Raw genomic sequence first — 21,785 nt, forward strand, 5'->3', positions numbered from 1 at the left:
TGGAGATCAATCTCATTTTCTACCTTGAAACATATTTCAGACATGGAATGATTTTTTTATTGAACATGAAAGAGCTGAGAACTAGACTAGTCAGTAGGAGACAGACAAGAAAGCTCATTCATGTGAGCTTTATAATAGAGATTCATACATCTATATTTCCCAACAATCTACTTCGGGACAATCAACTAATAGAGAAGGTAAAGATTACCAATGAACATGAGCAGACAATATTATGACAGAGCTTAGACTCTTACCCAACAGGAAGATTCCAAAATCACATTTCTTGTGGATTTCACAACTAGGAAACACGCAAAACTTCCTCCTCTCACATCTTGTGGATTTCACAGACTCAAGCCATATAACAATTATATCCTTTTTAATAGTTAAAACTTTAAATTAAACATATGATTACGTTGGTAGAATTTTAGGTTTTGTAATCGTTACCAAACGAAGAGAGATCTGGGATCTGTTAATGACAGTGAAAACGTCTTCAATGAAAACCCTCTAGTCCGAAGCCTCTAATATTTCTGCTCTGGATTTTCACGCTCAGAAAAATCTTCTACCTCAGAGCTCTCTCCTTCCAATTTGCCGCTTCTTCTTTCCTTTGTTTTCTCTCTTCCTGATAAAACGCAGCCGCCAGACCCAATACCAAAATTGCCCGACGGTGCTGAAGAGGATCCGTTTTATAGAAGGTTTCGTTCCTCTCTCGTGCTTATTCTCTCTTCAATTCACGTTTGAGACTTGTCCAATGGATCCATGCCATGGAAGCGTCCTTGCTTCGGTGTAAAACGCAAGCTATTCCCCCTCGTGTTTCCCTTCAAATGCCTCTCTCCCTCTCTCCTCTTCCCTCGTCCATAATCCTTAAAATAATGAACTAAAGTTTTTTTCTTTGTAAATTTTTTTTAACGCTGTTAGTCGTAAATTAGATCATAAAATTTATTCATTTTAAATTTGCTACGTAACAGTCATAACAACACTCACATCCTAAATATGGATTTTTGTGAACTTCTTCTTCTCCAAAGGTCCTCTCTCTGTCCTAAATCCAAAAAAAAAGAAAGAAAAATCCCCATACTCTGTTCTTCACGTAAACTCTTCCCTCTCCTCTCTGTCCTAAAACTAAAAATCAGCAAAAGGTTTGCTTTTGTTGACCGTAAGTGTGTGTTTCTCTCCTTTTAAGTTCGTTCCCCTCCATTACAGAAGCTTCCCTCCTTCATAATGTACGTACCCATGTGTGTACGTACGTACATAGTTATTGCGTAAAACTCCACTGAGATGTGTATTGATTTTGGTGAAGTGGATTCACGAGGCCTCCTTCTCTTGGCGTAATTTATGTACAAATAAAATTATTCTTAATCTGTTTTTGCTCCCTCCTCATCAACAATCACTGCTACTTGATTAATCGAATATTCATGATGTTTCTCAAATCCCGATATTATAAAAATACTAACAGGATCTTTCACATATTCTTCAGTATGATCTTTATCCAAATAATCTGTGTCTTTTGTGATAATGGTGAAAGTATGGCTTATTGCATGAGGAATGGAATTTTGATAACCATTTGTTTGGAAGTTCAATATTTTAGATCACCATGATGTTTACTGGTGATCATTTGTCTTTAGGTATATCAGTGGTATTTGCATTTACACAAAGAATTTTCAGAATCAAGTAATAATAATTTAAAACTAGTCCTTAAATCAGTATTATGAACTCTAACAACTCTTCCCTAGTAACTTTCTCATTTTAAAAGAAATGCATTTTATTTCATTTACTCAAAGTGAATTCTTGACGGGCATTGACAACTAAGAGACCACGACATAATTAACATGCTACAAACAGGTATGCCGGGCGACAGTTTCACAGTGCAAAGAATTTAAGCATTCTAGCAATGACTTTGTACTTCAAAGACAATGTTTCAGACACTTTGGCAACAAAAGGAATAATGATAGAGAAATGAAAAATAGAAGACCAAAAACTGATGATGCAAGCAGCATATTCTTCCTAGAATAGAGAATGGCTAAGTTGTATCGCGTACAGAGATGTAGGTAGAACGAGCTACTTGCACAAATTAGTAACACCTTCCCTTAACTTGGCATTTTCTCTCATATGGAACTCTTTATTGGGAACCTAAACTGCAAGCTGTTTCTACTTACTAATTGGTAACTGGGTTTGACTTTTGGCAGTAATTTTTCTGCAATAATCATGGGTTTGACTTCTGGAAGTCATTGTTCTGCAATAATCAATTATATATGCACCCTGGTCTAATTATGGTAAGCATTGCAAATTTATTAATCTGAGTATGATGAGTCTGGTCCATCGATTGTGCACAGGAAGTGCTTCTGATCCCAGGCCACGAGAAGATCGATGGACGCAAAGTATTTCTCTATTCTAGGAAGAATATGCTGCTTGCATCATCAGTTTTTGGTCTTCTATTTTTCATTTCTCTATCATTATTCCTTTTGTTGCCAAAGTGTCTGAAACATTGTCTTTGAAGTACAAAGTCATTGCTAGAATGCTTAAATTCTTTGCACTGTGAAACTGTCGCCCGGCATACCTGTTTGTAGCATGTTAATTATGTCGTGGTCTCTTAGTTGTCAATGCCCGTCAAGAATTCACTTTGAGTAAATGAAATAAAATGCATTTCTTTTAAAATGAGAAAGTTACTAGGGAAGAGTTGTTAGAGTTCATAATACTGATTTAAGGACTAGTTTTAAATTATTATTACTTGATTCTGAAAATTCTTTGTGTAAATGCAAATACCACTGATATACCTAAAGACAAATGATCACCAGTAAACATCATGGTGATCTAAAATATTGAACTTCCAAACAAATGGTTATCAAAATTCCATTCCTCATGCAATAAGCCATACTTTCACCATTATCACAAAAGACACAGATTATTTGGATAAAGATCATACTGAAGAATATGTGAAAGATCCTGTTAGTATTTTTATAATATCGGGATTTGAGAAACATCATGAATATTCGATTAATCAAGTAGCAGTGATTGTTGATGAGGAGGGAGCAAAAACAGATTAAGAATAATTTTATTTGTACATAAATTACGCCAAGAGAAGGAGGCCTCGTGAATCCACTTCACCAAAATCAATACACATCTCAGTGGAGTTTTACGCAATAACTATGTACGTACGTACACACATGGGTACGTACATTATGAAGGAGGGAAGCTTCTGTAATGGAGGGGAACGAACTTAAAAGGAGAGAAACACACACTTACGGTCAACAAAAGCAAACCTTTTGCTGATTTTTAGTTTTAGGACAGAGAGGAGAGGGAAGAGTTTACGTGAAGAACAGAGTATGGGGATTTTTCTTTCTTTTTTTTTGGATTTAGGACAGAGAGAGGACCTTTGGAGAAGAAGAAGTTCACAAAAATCCATATTTAGGATGTGAGTGTTGTTATGACTGTTACGTAGCAAATTTAAAATGAATAAATTTTATGATCTAATTTACGACTAACAGCGTTAAAAAAAATTTACAAAGAAAAAAACTTTAGTTCATTATTTTAAGGATTATGGACGAGGGAAGAGGAGAGAGGGAGAGAGGCATTTGAAGGGAAACACGAGGGGGAATAGCTTGCGTTTTACACCGAAGCAAGGACGCTTCCATGGCATGGATCCATTGGACAAGTCTCAAACGTGAATTGAAGAGAGAATAAGCACGAGAGAGGAACGAAACCTTCTATAAAACGGATCCTCTTCAGCACCGTCGGGCAATTTTGGTATTGGGTCTGGCGGCTGCGTTTTATCAGGAAGAGAGAAAACAAAGGAAAGAAGAAGCGGCAAATTGGAAGGAGAGAGCTCTGAGGTAGAAGATTTTTCTGAGCGTGAAAATCCAGAGCAGAAATATTAGAGGCTTCGGACTAGAGGGTTTTCATTGAAGACGTTTTCACTGTCATTAACAGATCCCAGATCTCTCTTCGTTTGGTAACGATTACAAAACCTAAAATTCTACCAACGTAATCATATGTTTAATTTAAAGTTTTAACTATTAAAAAGGATATAATTGTTATATGGCTTGAGTCTGTGAAATCCACAAGATGTGAGAGGAGGAAGTTTTGCGTGTTTCCTAGTTGTGAAATCCACAAGAAATGTGATTTTGGAATCTTCCTGTTGGGTAAGAGTCTAAGCTCTGTCATAATATTGTCTGCTCATGTTCATTGGTAATCTTTACCTTCTCTATTAGTTGATTGTCCCGAAGTAGATTGTTGGGAAATATAGATGTATGAATCTCTATTATAAAGCTCACATGAATGAGCTTTCTTGTCTGTCTCCTACTGACTAGTCTAGTTCTCAGCTCTTTCATGTTCAATAAAAAAATCATTCCATGTCTGAAATATGTTTCAAGGTAGAAAATGAGATTGATCTCCATACTAAGGCCTAGCTGAGGTTCGAAATCCATTTTAGGGGTTTATACCAGGATTGCTGCTTCTGAATGCTAATTTTCCCTCATCGACATTCAATAGGTTCCCACTATTTTCAGTGAAAACAGTTTCTTCAAAGCTTGTTTGCAAATGTTTTTATTAGAGAGTTAAACATGATTCGTACCTTGGTTTGAGTGTTGAATGAACAGACCTTAACGTTCTGCATAACCAGGTCTTCTTCTTTGCTCCATTTTAATGGTACTTGATTTGAAGCTTGTGCATTTTAAGCTTCTTAACTGAAGTTCTCAACCAATTGAGTATAGAGTTTGGGCTCATGTAGCCTCTTTTTCGTGGCTATGTTTGTATGTCCTAGGTTACAAAGATAATGGCATGAGCATCTATCTTACTTTTCTTTGTTCATCCATTTTGTCATCATGCATATACAAAGACTACCATTAATGGATCTAAACATTATCTAGAGGTAGATGGACTTGGCCAAGCTCTAGGAATAACTTGTGTTTCACCATAATTGACTGATTCGTTTTTTCAACCTTTTTCCAATCTCAATTGCAAGAGAATGATAAAAAATTGCTACCACCAGCATTTTGGATCACTTCCCCATATGCTTAGAATTAAGTAGTATTAAATGGGGATTGTCTCCCCTCAGTTTTGGAAGTAAATGGTTCAAAGCTCTGGGCTCCAAGATAAAATTAAGGAAATGGTGGGATGAGACTAGGGTGGAAGGCCATACTAGTTACATGGTTGAAAAAGATCAGTGCATATTAAAACAATGATCAAATAGTGGAACAAAGTCAAATTTGGGGTAGAGACATTGAGGAGGAGATGTCTTCTAAGAGAAACTGATAGACTGGGAGGGGAAGGTAGAATATCAATATAAGATGAAAGGAGAGCCAACATTTGTCTCAAAGTGGCAAATTTGTTTACAATGGAAGAGATTGCATGGAGACACAAAGTAAGAGCCATGATTAAAGAAGGGGGTAGGAATACCAACATTTTCCACAGCATAGCTAGTCCCCATAAAGATGTAATCACGTGGAGGAGATGTAGATTAATGGCCAAATTATTAGAGGGAATGAGGAGTTGAGGGAGAAGTGAAAGAGCTTTTGAGGACTCGTTCTCGGATAATGTACCATGGAGACCTACATTAGATGACTTAGACTTTAATACATTGGAGGAGTAGGAGAGGTTTGGCTGGAATCTTCTTTCACAGGGATGGAGATTTTTAATGCCCTCTTGTCATGCAAAAGCAATAAAGCCCCTATTTTGGATGGTTTCAAGATGTGTTTTATCCAGTACAAGTGGACAGTAATGAAGGATGATGTCGCTATGCTTTTTAAAGAATTTTATGAAAATGGATCCTTTGTTTCCCATCTTACCTTTGCTTTCCTATTATTCAGTCCAAAGTCTGCAAGGGGTCCAAAGATAAGGGACTTCTAACCTATTGGTCTTGTGGGCTGTGTATGTAAGCTCATAGCAAAGGTTATGGCGAGGAGATTCTGCAAGGTCCTAGGAAGGGTAGTAGCATAGTGTTAACATGCATTTGTCGAGACAAACAAATTTCACATGTAGCACTACTGGTCATGAATAAAATGGTAGGTAGTTTACTAAGAAATGCTGAAGGGGTCATTTGCAAGTTTGACATGGAGAAGGCATATAATCATGTGTCTTGGAGTTTCCTCTTTTATATGTTTTTTTTATCGAGTTTGGTTTATGATATATAGTCTATGAGGATTAATTCAATAATGGCTAGTTCGATAAGCGGGAAGATTTGTGCACGGAGAGACATGAGAATAAGCATTGCAATAAGAATTTAGGCCTTATATTTCCGATTACTTTATGGGTTATTGAGAAGAAAAGAAACAAAAAGTTATTTTGAGGGCATTGAATTTCCTTTTGATACAATCAAGAATAATTGATTCTAAACTCTTTGCCTATGTATAATATATCAACTTTTTTTTTAAAAAATCATTGATAACTATATAATGATCTTAAAGGAAATTATAAAGGTATTTAAAGAATGCTAAGTAATCTTTTCCCAAGTAAGGTCGAAGTAAGAAATTCTAATACTAATAAGGTTAGAAATATAGCTCATAATAAAGATAGGGAAGCAAAATATAAGTAATTTAGGAAACATAAAAATAATCTAAATGATATGATTCTTAAATAGTAAACTGGTACTATGCTTATGCACCATCAATTTGGATCAAGAAAAAAATAGAAAAGCCACCTTTACAACTATTTTATAATGCAGAATTTTCCCTTGGAATTCAATCTAATATGAGTATCCAATGCTTTTATGTTGGACTCTCGATGTTCTCTGTCTTTCTATTTGTATGAGTTTTTGTAGAAAATCATAAAAAAGAATTTGGTTTAATTTCTGTTTGCCTAGTGGGAGGAATCATCAAATGGTTAAGGTGTGTCCGGTAACCATATATTGTTATTCCTTTCCCCCATAAAGCTGTTAGGAATTGGTTGTATTCATTTCTTATAAATAAGTACTTCATGGTGAAGGAAATAAGATAAGTAGAAGAGAATTTTTCCATTATCAAAACTTCATGGTATCAGATCAATTATGATTCAGGAGTTTCACCCCTACTAAGCCGAAGTCACAGATCCACGGGTGAGCTATCGTCTTCTTCATCCGAAGTTTCCTTGGGTTCCTATCTTCTCGCACCCATCAACCATGGTTTGGTTGAACAGTTTTCGTCATTCATTACCGGACACAAACTAAACGACAACGACTATCTCTAGTGGTCATCATCAGTACTGCTGTTCATCCGGGGCAAGGGCCGAGATAAATACCTCACTGGTGAAATCGTACCTCCACCTACTAATGATCCGAATGCCCGAACATGGAAAAACGAAAACAGCATGGTTATGTCATGGTTAGTAAACTCGATGACGCCCGAAATTGGAGAGAATTTTCTCCTCTATGAGACCGCGCATGAAATTTGGGAAGCGTATCAGGAATTCTACTATACTAAGGAGAATACCTCTGCTATCTTCGAAATTGAATCCAGCCTTCACGACCTGCAACAAAATGAGTTAAACATAACTCAGTATTACAATACTCTAACTCGCAGCTGACAGCAACTTGACGTGTTTGAAGAACATCGTTGGAGCTGTCCCGAAGATGCCAAACTCTTCAAATCGATTATTGAGCAGAAGCGAATTTTCAAGTTTCTAATGGGATTAAACAAAAACCTGGATGAAGTGCGAGGACGGGTATTGGGAATCAAATCGCTACCAAGCATCCGCGAAGTGTTTTTCGAGATTCGGCGGGAAGAAAGCCGAAAGAAAGTGATGATGGGAGACACGCAATCCACTTACCTAATAAAAAACGCTTATGCGCTTACAAACAGAACACTGGATTCTCGTGGGAAGAGGGGATGACCGTGGTATGACCACTGCGGGAAACTCGGTCACATACACGAAAAATGCTGGAAACTTCATGGAAGACCTAGTGACAGAAAACCCTTCAAGTCTAAAAACCCCAACGACCACCTAGGGAATCATGCAACCTCTGAAGATACTCTATTGACAACTGCAGAAAGTTGCCATTTAATCCAGAACAGATGGACGCTCTCCAAAGAATGCTTTCTCAGAAGAATCATCTCATCAGTGCTTCAGTAGCACATAAAGGTAAAATTCCCCTTGGTCTATCAGCTTGCTCTGCAAAAAGGCAAGTTTAGATTGTGGACTTCGGGGCATCCGATCACATGACGGGTGGTGCTTCACTGCTCCAGCAGTACAACTCGTGTAAGGAAGGGTTCACGATTAGAATTGCTGACGGGTCCATCTCTAAAGTGGCATGAATGGGTTTTGTTGTTTTGTCACCATATTTGACTCTTTATTTTGTTTTATATATCTCAAATTTGGATTGTAATTTTTCTGGAGATCTAAATTGTGCTGCTAAATTTGTCTCTAATGTATGTGAATTTTAGAATTTGGATTCAGGGAGGACAATTAGCAATGCTAGGATGAATTCAGGGCTGTACCTTCTTCAAGCCGACACCTCTAGAAGACAAACTCACAATGCAGAATGGCCCATCAGCATTTGTTAAAAAGGAAAGATCCATGAGGAATCAAAAGAACACACTGGAAGATGATATCAAAGTCGATAGATTATCGTTCAATACCTTGACCATTCCAGTCCCATTATCACAGACAAGAGGCTGAACATCCTCGGCATCCGCCATCTTCTATTTTCTACAAGAGAATTCAGAGTATCAGAATACCCAGAGTGGGAAAATGTAAAAAACTATCTGAAAATACAGATTGTTTCTTAATGATTCAAAGGAATGCAAAAGTCAAACACGATTAAATTTACTAATGAATCAACAATGCTTAGGACAGCAAATAATTTCAACAAAGCTGAAATGAACCAACCAACCAACCAACACAATAAAAATTCGTCTTTCTCGTACAAAATACTCAATCAACAAAACCAATAACTGTGAAACAACCAACAATAAGATCGGAAAACACAAATAACCAAAAGAAGATAGATGAAAACAACCTTTTTTGGAGATCAAAACGATTGAACTTTATATTTCCCACACACAAAAAAAAAGAAGAAAACAGGTCAAACCGCAAATGCAGATCGAAGATAACAATAAACAAGCAAAAGAATTCAAACAATCACCTCTTTTTTCCCGAGATTGGACTCAGCTATTACCCGCCTTCACACCGTTAAGCTGGTTCAAAAAAGCAAAAGGAAGACCCACAAATACGGACAGGGAGGGATGGAAATGAAAAAGATGAAATGAGAAAATTAAACTCTACCTCCGAAATGAAATGCGCCTTAAATGCACAGTAAATTCGGTCTCGGGCTTTCTAATTTCAGGCCATTTGCGTACTAAATCAACGGTCCTGGCGACGCGTCATACTGATCTGGCGGCTCTTGTGGATCCAGCCGGCATTAGGCTTTCCGGTTTTACGGTGGGGCCTCTCACAACCACGAGATCTGGGTGGTGGAATCATTTCATTCGGTCTGATCCGTATTATATCATATCATATCCATTTGGTCCAAAGCCCGCCCAAAATGAGAGGGTGATTGAAATTATTATAACATGTGTATATATATATATATATATGTTGTAGGATAACTTTTATTCAAAAATAATTAGGTAAATTTGGAATTAATTTATATATTTTGAAGGCAAATTTTAATAACCTATACAAAAAAATAAATACTAGTAAATTTAATAACTTAATAAGTACATTATTTTTTATGTCGTCAAACACAAAAATTTAGAGTAAATTACTTAAATGAAATGAATTTAATTATATTTATTTAAAAACTACGAAAATTTATTTTAAAATTATATCATATAAATATATATATATATGTATGTATATATTGTATAAGTTCAAAGTAAGAGAGAGTGTTTGAACTTTATTTTTAATAGAAATGCGAGTAGGTACACGGTATATTTCTCCTTTCCATATTTCAACTCCACGTTAAAAATAAAAAGCGCTTTCAATGGCGGTTGATGAAATCCACAACTGCATTAACAAGCTTGGTGGTCTGAGCGCCGGTATCCGGATCCAAATCCACGGCGATCTTATTGAGATAAAAGCTGTGACCCATTCCGCCATTAATCACCAGCTCCACCTCTTTCTTTGCCTTGTTCATCGCCTCGTAGTATTCCATCTCTGTGTCTCTTATCAAATCGTTCTCCGCTACGCACAGCAGCAGAGGCGGCAGTTTCAGTCCCTCCAGCTCCTCACTTCCGCCGTCCGATCCCATCGGACACGTGATCGGATGATCTTTGGTCGACCCCACCGGCAGAGCCAGCGCCAAAAACTTATCCACCATGTCTAGAGTTAGCAAAGGTGACTGCTTTTCCTCCAACTCCGATTTGCTCCTTCTCGACCGGACAAAACCGGGATGGATCGGAATACCACCCGCCAACCTTAACGGCGCTAATTCCACTTGTCCCGCACGTGCGGCGACTGCATGGACCAGGTTTCCTCCGGAGCTGTCGCCGATGAGAAAAACCCGGTTGAAATCTGCGCGGTAGTCGAGCCACGCCTCGCGTGACTCACCTCGAGCCAGCGAGCGGAGCCAGAGGAGAGCCGCGTAGCCGTCGTCGATGGCCGCAGGGAGCCGGTCTTCTGGCGCTAGGCGGAGATAGACGGAGACAACAATGGCTTGAGCCGAGTTGGCAAGCCGAGTGTATATGTGGTAGTACATGTACCAATCGGGTTGGCTAATGCAGAAGCCACCGCCATGAAAATGGAGCAGGACGGGAAGCTTGTGGTTTTGTCCGCGTGTATTCTCAGGCAGATAAATTCTTACTTTGAGACCAGAAGCGGCGTCGACTACAACGTCCCTGGTGGCTACTCCGTTAATGAATTGTTGATGGGGAGGGACAGAGTCGGCCATGAACTTGACCTCGGGTGGACCAGTCCATGTCCGGTCGACTGAGCCATCATCGTAGAGTCTTAGCCAACCGGAGACCTCGTCAACGAGCTTTTTATCGGCGGCCATGGTTGTTTGGTATGGTTGACGTACTGGTTTTGAATTGTAGTTTCTGGGGTGCGTTTGGTATACCCCTTGGTTGGTTTTTTATATAGGAAATGGAAGTGAGTGGGTTGGAAATTATACAGAAATTTCTGGTAAAAACAAAAAAAAAAAGGAATCTTATTATTTTTCCAAAAGAAATTGACTCACAATTAGTTGACCACTCATCATTAATATAATAATATATAATACTATAAGTAGCACATTGAAAAGAGCACGTCACCTTCTTAGAGATCAACTCTCGACTTCCCGGCATGGCGTGAAACACATGCAGAGCCAGACAGAAGTAGTTCGAACTCAAACTCCATATCAGGAAATAGTAGTTCACTGTACATGCGCATACGTACACGCATTCATACGCACACAGTCGTATGACGAGCAAAACCTTTTAACGTACTTGCAGAAATCTAGTTACGGTAAAGAGCTTGAATCTTGTATTCTGAAGTAGAACGGGGTGTAATCAGAAAGTTTCAGGTCAAGGAAGATAAGTGTGCGTGAGAAACAAAAGAGAAAGAGTGAATCATGTATGGATTAGGTTTAGGTTGTTAAATTTGTCTTCTTCATTAGAGGTTTAAAGGGTAGATTTCCATATCAGTTGAGCTTATTTTTTCAAGGCACGAAACATATAAGTCGAAATATGTAACTGTAGATACATACATACATATACATATATATATATATATGGTCAACCCATTTTTGTTCAGGTCAAGCTTAATATTCAAATCATACACTTTGGAATTGGAAGATGACTTCCACGGAGCCTTGTGGAATTTACAAAAGGTGTGTACGTTCAACTTGACAACCACTAACCCGTGTATATATATATATATATATATATTATATAGGTATTATTTAAATAATAATATATTTAGAGATAATTAGATATGTGTCACATCCCATAATCAAAAATATTAATTACTCTTAATAAATATTCTACGTACTGGTGCTATTATAGCTTAAACTGTGGTTAAATAGTGATTTTTGTCTCATTATAATGAGCCTCCCACATTTAAAACTAAGTCTATTTTTTTTCTATAAAAAAAAAAAAAAAACTTATTATATTTTTATTAATTTTATTATAATTATTTAAATATTTTATAATTTCTATTTCTTTTTTTTTTTAATCAAATTTAATCCATCTTCGAATTAAGAAAAAAAAAATATTTTATTATTTTTAACTTGAACTAAAGTTATTGGTGGATTTCTTTTTATTTCAAGCCCATTTTAAAAGGAAGCCCATTAAAATTAGAAAATAATTCTAATTCGATCAACTAAATAGTGTAATAAGTTATATATCGACCACATTCATATTTTATACAGTGCATTAGAAGTATCATAAATACATAATAAAATAATAAATTAGAAGGTAGCATTACATGCTTTAAAAAAAAAAAAGATTAAAGTGAACCCGTAAGAATTACGCTACTTGACAATATTAATAACGAATCTAGTGAAATAGTTAACAAGAAAAAGGAAATGTGTTTTCCATTGTGAATAATAGTAGATCGGTTTTAATATATTGATAAAAGACCTATTTTTTTCCATGACTGAAATCAAATAGAGGTCCGCAAAAAAACATGCCCATGGTAACAGGCGAAAAGAGGATCGAGCACGAAAGTATTCATAATATGTCATTTAATTACTTTAATTCTGTAATTTACCTTCTCACACAACTCAAAGTAGGAAAAAGATTCTATTTAAGTGATATTTTATCGATATTCGAAAAGACTATGCACCGCATAATTGGTTTATGAGAAAAAGATCTATTATCCCTTATCCTTTTCTTGATATATGATAGAAGGCTATATTATTTGATCTAATGAGCAGAAAGAGGTGGAAAACTGATGGCATTTGAAAAGTATTAAATACTTAAAAATTTCATATTTATTTTTTACAAATAACTTTCTCGTTATAATTTTTGCAAATAGAAAGTGAATGCTATAATAAGAGAAGTTTTTAAAACCTATGAAACGTGTTTATGTTAATGAATCAATTATGAAAAATTTTCTACAATGTTTAATAAAAATTATATTCGTCTACTGGATAGTAAATTTCAAGAAAAATCTTAAAATAATGACCACCATACACAAAGGTAGCCAAAGCCACCAAGGAATATGGGCAAAAACAATATGCAAATCTTTAGATAATTAACAATAAGTGTTGAAAAACAAACCAAAATGGGCGACTAAATGTGTATCAACGGCAAATAAAAGGTTTGATTAAAGCAGTGATTATACTTGTAAATATTTGGAACTTGAATGGAAATAAAGTTATAAATTAAATGCCGAAGCGAATGTAGAGTTAGGGTTTATATTCCTTACACAATAGTTTAGAATACCTAATAGGGTTATGAGAATGTCTTTTCTAAAAGACAATTGGTAATTAAAATAAAATGAATAAATAAATATTATAAAACTACATTTACTAGTACTTAAAGGGAGTCTGGGTGGTGAATTACTCATTACCATCTTACTGATCGGGATTTGAATATTAATCCTCTTGATCTGAAATGGTTAATGAAAGGGTGAGCTACATTAACCCAGTAAAAATATCACACTAATCACAGATTAAAAAAAATTGAATATTGGTAAAAATTTAAAAATAACTAATGAAACCCTTAATTTAATGCAAGTTCATTTAATATAAACAAAGTTATTTATTCCGTATTTACATAACAAGTTTTTCCAAAAATAATCAATGAAAACTCATATTCATACACTTTTTATTTTCACACACAAGATAACAAGAGATAATCACTTTCTATTTTTACCCACGTACCGGTATCCTTAGATATCCATATGGATGTTTCTCTACTCGTGAACTTAATATCCAATTAAATAATTAACCGGTTGACCATATACCTCGTTCGGTAATGAGCGTCAAACATTCCATCACCTCGATATCTCGTTCGATATGAGGGTGAACTATATCTTCCAAACCTTATTGGTAAGGTACTTCCTAACTCCGTCTGACTGAAGTAACGTTTACGGTAGGGTTCCCTATGTACCGGGCCCGTCCGCCCTTTTTCGGTTACCCAGTAAGTCTTCCATATACATATTTTCATCAATATAACAATCAATCATGCAATACCAATAGCTCATTTTATATTCATGTATCACTTAAATTACATTTATGCTGATAGTATAAACTTGAATAAACTAGATAAATCAATAAAACTATAGAAAATCTAAATTTAGAACATGCACAATATAATAACAATCCAATATAGCAGTACAAGAAAATAAACAGGAAATCAAAACAATCGTGAACTAACTTGTTTCGACTCTAATAGTGATATGTAATTATTTTTAGAATTCTCCAATTTTTTTTTAAAAATACACAATTATCGATTATTAAGTCTCAATTTACTGTAACGGAGAATAAAGTGATGGATTCTTACTTGGATCGGTGTTTCGAGATATCGCACTGTCTATTACGCTTCCTAACGAGTACCGAATTTCTTAAATTTTTTATACAGAATCCAAAATACTTGTCATGTACCTACAAATATTATAAAAATTCAAAATTAGTGTTCAAAACTTATTCCGACCAATTTTTGGGTTTCGACACCGATCTGCCGCCTACGGCGGCGGTTCATCTCGGTCAAGCTGGTTTTGGCCGATTTTGGCCAAATTTCAGGTAATTTTGATCATATCCATGCACAAAAATACGTTGGTAGTCTCGGTTGACCAGAAAATCATAAAAAATCGAACCTACCGGTGGGGGGGACCTCTGGGTGCAGTGGCTCCGCCGGTTCTCCTTTATGACTGAGGTTATTTCTTCAGCTAAACTGTACAGAAAAGAACGGTGAACACAATTATTGAAAAATCACGTAAAACGAAAATTAGGAAGGGACTCATTGGAAGGGTTTTGAGATTTTAGCTGCGGCAGTTCCGTCAGGCTTTCTCCGTAGTTTCCAACTCACTCGCTGTCTCTTTTACTCTGATTTGACCACATGAGTGCTCGAAATCGAATTTCGAGCGGATAGCAGAAATTTTTACTTTTTTTTGCGGTCGACATTGGCTTTGATCCGGCAACGCTCAGCGGTCAGTCTCCTTCTCCGACGTCTGAGTTTTCTTCTTTAGCAAAGGCTGGTGGCTAGGGTTTGGGTTCTCATGTGATGCGAGGTATTTATATCCATCTCGCATTGATCCAGCCCATCCATCGTGATCGATTTCGTCCGTCCGATCGTCCTAAGGAAGAAATGAATCTAGATCGTCTATCACGATTTGATCTCGACCGTCCGATCACGCTTAAGGGATAAACAAATCCGAGTCATCCACGTATGGGGGATCAATCCTGGGTCGTCCGATCGCGAGGCACGTGGATCGCATGCATAACATCTCGCGTGGCACCGACGTCAGCACGCCTCGCCAAGCAACGCGCTCCGGTTCGTCAGGCCTGCTGATTAGGCGGTCTTACATAGCATAATTTTTTATATTTGCACTCTGATCCCATGTTTTCAATTTTTGTTTCAATAACACTTTTTAAACTCAAAATTTCACCCTTTTTTTTTGAAATTATTTTCGATTTCATTCATAACTTATTTTTTTTTTAATAAATTCAACAAAAATTAAAATAAATTAATTTAAAAATAAATTTTTATATTTTTTTAAATGTTAAAATTAATATCGGACCAAATTTCATAACCGAGAATTACAATACTCACAATTTTATTAAGTTAAAATAAAATTGTATATGTAATGTTTCTTTTTTGAGTAGTATAGTTCAATAATTTGAGAAACACCTTTACCCATATGATCGGTATATGGCATGACCGGTTACAATGCTCTGCAAAAGACATGATCTTCACCAATTTGTTTTTATAATTTGGAAAGCATATGGAATCCAATAGGGTTCCAAGAGATTCATTTAGGAGAAAAAGGTGAATCTTTGATCAAAACTTTTGAATCTGATCACATTTAATAATGCTTTAATTATAAAATATATATATATATATATGTTCTTTAAACTAAGCATGTGTACACCATGATTTAAAATTAATTAACATGTCCAAAAATAATAAATAGGTTAATTAAAAATTGATTTTAAAAAGATAAAAAAAAAAATTATGGAACAATTTAAAAAAATAAAAAAAAAATCAAAAGCTAGCAATTTTGTATTAATTAATCCTTTTTCAATAATTGAAAACCTTTTTGGTCAAAGAAATAGGCTCTTAGTGCTCCATAGGAAATGGGAAGAAGTGCAGCCAGTTTGCTTTCCTTTGCTCAAGAAAGTTTACCTTTTCTTTCTTTCTTCTTTTTCTAGTTTTGTCTCATTTTCTCAAAATATAACATATATATATATATGTGTGTGTGTGTGTGTGTGTGTGTGTGTATATAATTGGATGTAAGAAAAGATTGTGTATAAAAGATGTTTTAAAAATCTTTGGAATTATTGAAGCCAACAAATTTATGCATGCATTGATTGGAAATAAGTCTCTTGGTTTAAGAAATTACTCTTGAAAATCTTGCAACTTTTCCTATTGTATTATGTTGTTGAAGGAGGATAAAAAAAAAAAAGATTTGAAATAAGATAAGCATTAATTGAAAAAGTATGGCTTTATGGGTTTTAATTGTAATTGTTATTAATAAATTTTAAAAATAATGTAATGTTAAAGGCGATCAAATCTAAATTTCGTAATGATAGAGATGAGAATACTACAAGTTTTAACAAAAGTAATATTTTAATTTGTTTAAAATTTATAGCTCCACAATGCTAACTAAAATTTTTCTACTTTTATATCGAATGCGTCATAACATACGCGTAGAGAAATATTTTATACCGTTCTTCCTTAGCTTGATTGTGTTGCTTCTGTATGTTGAGGATTAAGCTTAAGAATTTTATAGATGATAAATTAAGCTCCTAAATTTTGGTCAACCATAAAATTTTCAAGCGATATGATTGTTTAGGAATAAACATCCATATGATTACTTACCTCGATGGCACAACATATATGTAGGGCCTCCCATGTTTGTTTTTTTTCTTTTTATGATATACCCAGTTGATTATAATTAGGAACCCTCCACGACATAACGTTGTTTTTGTAGAATTTTTGCTTTCTATAGATGCATCCACATAGATTCTTTAAAACTAAAAGTTACCAAAGTATGATAATCATTTAGAGTTTCATGGGTAGTCTTGATTATTTTGATACCATAAGATTTTTAGTTTTCAATAGGTTATTCCAGATATTTTGTCCTAATGATTTCTATCCATAATTTTTGTTCATTGTTGACCATCTTCCATGATAGTTTCGTCACAAAAGCCATATTGGAATGCTTTAAGTTTTAGAACACTAAACCTTCAACATCTCTGGCTTATAAATTAGGTTATATCCTTTAACTTGACTATTCTAAGATTTTACTAGAAGTATCTAGTCAATTTATTTAAGTATTCATTTACTTTTTTAAAATTTATAAAAGTAAACATGCAATAAGAGGAGAGAAGTTAATATTGACTCGATTGGAGTTTCTCTTACCTGTATATGACAACAATATGCTTTTTTCATACTGCTAGCTTGTACTTGATCTATTTTGACACTTTCATATAAATTCTCACGTTTTTTTTATTAAAATATCATTATTTTAAAGTATAAAAAGAGTACGATTAATTTTAAACTTAAAGAGAAGAACGAGTGCTCAAACCCCATGAAACACTCCCCTCATTTCAAATATAAGACGATTAACACTTATTGATAAGACGATTCATCACTGGGGAATCATCTGCATTAGCACTCGGAAAAAAAAAAAAAAAAAAAAAGAGCGTTCAGAAAAAGAAAAATGATTCTTCATAGAATATTATTTGAACTACTGTAAATGATTATTGGCAAATAAATTAGAAACTTGTTTATTTTATTCCCAATGGGAAAAGTGGCATTAAAAGCTTGATTGATCCAACGGTCACAAATGCAAGTAAAATACCAAAATGAGAAGGAATATGACTTTCTACGTCACTCATAACTAATAAATCTTGCATCATATACACTAACTAATTATGCCTCCCACCACCACTAGTTGCCACTTGTAACCCACCCACCTCTTAATCTGTATCACCATGTTAAAAGTAATATTAACCTATGGATAATCTTTACATAACAAATATTATGATACATATATATATATATATATATATATTTGTTCTTATAAAAGTGTATTTCCATTTACCTACACATAAAGAGATTAGGGTAATTTCATGGTAAATAAAACATACATTTTGTTACTAATGACATTTGTTTGTATAGATTCTCTCTAGGCTCATTAGAGCAAAACCCAACTCTAGTTTTGAACAGTACACTATTTGATGGAAGTCTCATAATTCTTCTGGTCTCAAAAGATGGTGTTGGGAAACCAAATCTACCTCATTGGCTGCGACCTTTTTGTTAAGTGTGTCTTGAAGTTGGATGTCCTAATTTGTTAACTCAGATGGGACTTGACTTCTCTCAAGTTTCCCCCAGCTATTGGATAATCTTACACCACATGCACTATTAAGATACTACAAGAAGTGTATATGGATGAAATGTTGAGTAGGGGATCTAGTGGAGTAGTATAGTTAAATTAGTAGAGGAATTTGTCCCCCTTAAAAGAAGAAACGAAAAGAGAAGGGGGAAAAAGTCTGTCACTTTTTTTATTTAATAATTTGTATACGTATAATTTTATGTCTATAAATATCCCTTACCATTATCACACTTGCCATACAAGCACACACCCTTTTCCCCCCCCTCCTAACTTTGTTCCTTCTGGGCACAACTTTCTCAAGAAAAAATAATGGAGAAACTGAGATTCGACAACAGCTTAATTCAGAACTCAAAGCCATACTTTGCCATGATTTCATTACAGTTTGGTTATGCCGGCATGAATATTATCACCAAAGTATCTCTCAATCATGGCATGAGCCACTATGTTCTTGTTGTTTATCGACATGCTATTGCTACCGCTGTCATCGCTCCTTTTGCTTTTCTTTTTGAGAGGTTTTCTTTTTTTTGTTAATTCTCTAATCACTAATAGTTGATTACATATATATATGTGTGTGTGTGTGTGTGTGTTAATGAATATTTTTGTTAATTATAATATTCTTTCAATAGGAAAGGGCAACCGAGGATTACATTTCCAGTCTTTATGCAATTATTCATCCTGGGTCTTCTTGGGTAATTAAAATTTAATTCCATACATATATATATATATATGCACACACACACATCCAAATAATCATAAACAAGGGAAAAAAAGAAGGTGACCATATTATATTTTCTGTATCTATAAACAGGCCGGTGATTGACCAGAACTTCTACTATGCTGGCCTCAAGTTTACATCTCCAACCTTCTCCTGTGCTATGAGCAACATGCTCCCAGCCATGACATTCGTGATGGCTCTCTTATTTCGGTAAGCAAGCTAAATTCCCTATAGAATTCAATATGAATTTCAATTATGTAAATCTGGTCTCGGTGTATAGGATGGAGAAGATAGACTTGAAGAAAGTGAGGTGCCAAGCGAAGATAGCTGGAACTATGGTAACAGTGTCAGGGGCAATGATGATGACTCTATACAAGGGTCCGATCGTGGAGATGGTCTGGACCAAACATGTCCATCCTCATAATTCTACCGCCAGCACCTCCGGCCAAATCTCCGACAAAGATTGGTTCAAGGGCTCCATTCTACTCATCATTGCCACTTTTGCATGGGCATCTTTGTTTGTTCTACAGGTATATCTCTATACATATGTACGGTGGGTAGAGAATATACATGAAGTTCAACTGGGTTTAACTTAAAAGGTTTTATTTTTGTTAATCAGACTAGAGCATTGAAGACGTACAAGAACCACCAGCTATCCCTCACAACGCTGGTGTGTTTCATAGGTACCCTACAAGCAATTGCAGTGACTTTTGTGATGGAACACAAGGCCTCAGTGTGGAGAATTGGATGGGACATGAACCTCCTTGCTGCAGCCTATGCTGTATATATCTCTCTCTCTCTCTTTCCTGCATAGATATATATGTGTTTATATTGGTTTATCAATATTTACATATATCATGGATAGTTTTTGTTGTTTTGCAAAATGGTAGGGGATTGTGACATCAAGTATTTCATACTACGTGCAAGGACTAGTGATAAAGAAGAGAGGTCCAGTCTTCGCCACTGCTTTTAGTCCCTTGATGATGATCATTGTTGCCATCATGGGCTGTTTCATCCTTTCTGAGAAAATTTTTCTTGGAGGGTAATTACCTTATATGCATATACATACCCACATGAATATACTTTAACCCAGATTAATTATTAATTAAACTAACTAAATTACGCGTACTGGTGCAGTGTAATTGGTGCAGTGTTGATAGTTATAGGCCTTTACTCTGTGCTTTGGGGAAAGCACAAAGAAAGCAAAGAGATGGAGACAGTGGAACCTGCTAAGAAGGTTGAGTCAAACGGCAGCGTTTTGATGAAAGGGGACGTTGAATCTAACGAAGCGAAGTTGCAGAAAGAAGAAGACAACAAGCTGAATTCTTTTGCCATTACGATTCCCTGCCATGAACAATCTTCAATGAAAGCCAAACAAGTTCCGTGATTGGGGGAATTAATGAGAGGGGCATTTTTGTCTTTTCATCCTCTTCATTTTCCCATTTTATCTTTGTATTTTGTAATGTAATCCACTCTACCATATGGATCAAAGAGTTGGGTATAATTTTTTCAATTAAAAGTTTATATATTTTAATGATTGTATAATATTTATGTATTATTTTAACAAAAACATATATATATATATATATATAACCCAGAGTTTAATTCGAACTTATGTCATTATAGAAAGTAATAAAACTATTAATAATTCAATTACATGACTGATGTGTCGTAATATAAATATTTTTTAAATTAATACATCTGTAAATCTAAATACACAATCTCGTATTGAATTAATAAGAAATATAAATAGAAGCGTACCTGAATTTATAGCGGAAGAATTGTTCGCGTACTGCGGTAGAATCTTTCGAATCAATACGATGTATTAAAAAAATTATATATATATTTTTTTTTGTGACGAGATCTCAAAAAAAATAAAAATAGCAAACTTGTAATTTGGGAACCATAACTCGTTTTTATTATGATAAACTTTTGTAATTCTCATTTCTCCCATCATAAAACGAGAATATTATAAAAATAATATCTGCACATTATAACTTCATATTTAAACTCAATGCATTAAGACTCATTATTATTTAACCGTATTTAATTATTTTTAAAAGAACTCATTAAATTGATAGTCTGGCACGTATAACAAAACTCATATTAAACTCGCATACCGAAAAAAAATCTGTTCCTAAAATTTTTTTGTATATATTATGCATAAAATATACAAATATTTATGCATACGCCTATTAATTAATTAATGTTGGAGGCTCAAAATTGAATAATTTTTTTTTAAAATGGGATAGAAAATTATATTTAAATTCAAGAAATTAAATTGGAGCTACTTAGCTTCCTACATAGGATTAGCACATAATTTATATGATTAATAGTTTTTATCTTTGGGTTTAATTTTTTTTAAAAAAAATTAAAGAAAATATATAATTTGTGATCTTAATAAATTTAAATTAAGAATGAAATGAAATACAAAAAATATTTTGGAGTTACAATTTTCAAAGAGCATATAAAAAAATTATTTAAAATTATATATTATGACGTAGAGTAACCAAACATATATGTATGTACATCCTCATACTCGAACTATATAGAATCTGATGCCTTTAATAAAAATATGATACAAGAATTAAACCTTGTAGGTTGATGAGGGTGCAGTAATGAAGTTGCTTGGCATATATATATACATTATATGTTAATCATGCACACACACACACACACACAT

The 21,785-nt window shown here is 34.7% G+C and overlaps 3 protein-coding genes across 11 annotated transcripts in view; 1 reads left to right on the top strand and 2 right to left on the bottom strand.

Moving 5' to 3' along the window:
* Positions 1-9,316, bottom strand: part of ALG10 (DIE2/ALG10 family) — a 26,700-nt gene extending 17,384 nt beyond the window's left edge. For 2 of the 9 annotated variants that reach the window (XM_088210402.1, XM_088210401.1), the window contains exons 1-2: positions 9,047-9,251; positions 8,541-8,610 (exon numbers count right to left, since the gene is read on the bottom strand). Coding sequence is in view for 1 of the 9 variants with exons in the window: in XM_088210395.1 (XP_088066521.1) it covers positions 8,541-8,600 (60 nt within the window). In the remaining 8 variants the exon portion in view is untranslated. Of the gene's footprint in view, positions 1-8,399; positions 8,419-8,540; positions 8,611-9,046 lie in introns of those variants that run through there. The other 7 variants (XM_088210398.1, XM_088210397.1, XM_088210404.1 and 4 more) reach the window with 5 other exon arrangements.
* Positions 9,317-9,779: 463 nt separating this feature from the next.
* LOC110825854 (strigolactones hydrolase CXE15-like) lies at positions 9,780-10,985 on the bottom strand. Its single transcript, XM_022056376.2, has one exon. It carries the CDS (start codon positions 10,895-10,897, stop codon positions 9,884-9,886), a length of 1,014 nt encoding a protein of 337 aa, XP_021912068.1. The 5' UTR covers positions 10,898-10,985; the 3' UTR covers positions 9,780-9,883.
* A 7,629-nt stretch (positions 10,986-18,614) lies between these two features.
* Positions 18,615-20,647, top strand: LOC110813838 (WAT1-related protein At5g07050-like). The gene is made up of 7 exons (XM_022041106.2): positions 18,615-18,899; positions 19,014-19,076; positions 19,196-19,312; positions 19,383-19,632; positions 19,722-19,883; positions 19,993-20,144; positions 20,240-20,647. Exons 1-7 carry the CDS (start codon positions 18,697-18,699, stop codon positions 20,487-20,489), a joined length of 1,197 nt encoding a protein of 398 aa, XP_021896798.2. The 5' UTR covers positions 18,615-18,696; the 3' UTR covers positions 20,490-20,647.
* The last annotated feature ends 1,138 nt before the right edge of the window (positions 20,648-21,785 follow it).

The sequence above is a fragment of the Carica papaya genome, chromosome 8, assembly GCF_054855325.1.
Source record: "Carica papaya isolate Zhongbai chromosome 8, ASM5485532v1, whole genome shotgun sequence".
Lineage (NCBI taxonomy): Eukaryota > Viridiplantae > Streptophyta > Magnoliopsida > Brassicales > Caricaceae > Carica > Carica papaya.

Excerpts from the sequence above, each read along its gene's own strand:
- LOC110825854 (XM_022056376.2), bottom strand. The coding sequence starts at position 10,897 with ATGGCCGCCGATAAAAAGCTCGTTGACGAGGTCTCCGGTTGGCTAAGA.
- LOC110813838 (XM_022041106.2), top strand. The coding sequence starts at position 18,697 with ATGGAGAAACTGAGATTCGACAACAGCTTAATTCAGAACTCAAAGCCA. Across the intron at positions 19,313-19,382 it reads GTGATGGCTCTCTTATTTCG|GATGGAGAAGATAGACTTGA; the intron begins GTAAGCAAGCTA and ends CTCGGTGTATAG. Across the intron at positions 19,633-19,721 it reads CATCTTTGTTTGTTCTACAG|ACTAGAGCATTGAAGACGTA; the intron begins GTATATCTCTAT and ends TTTGTTAATCAG.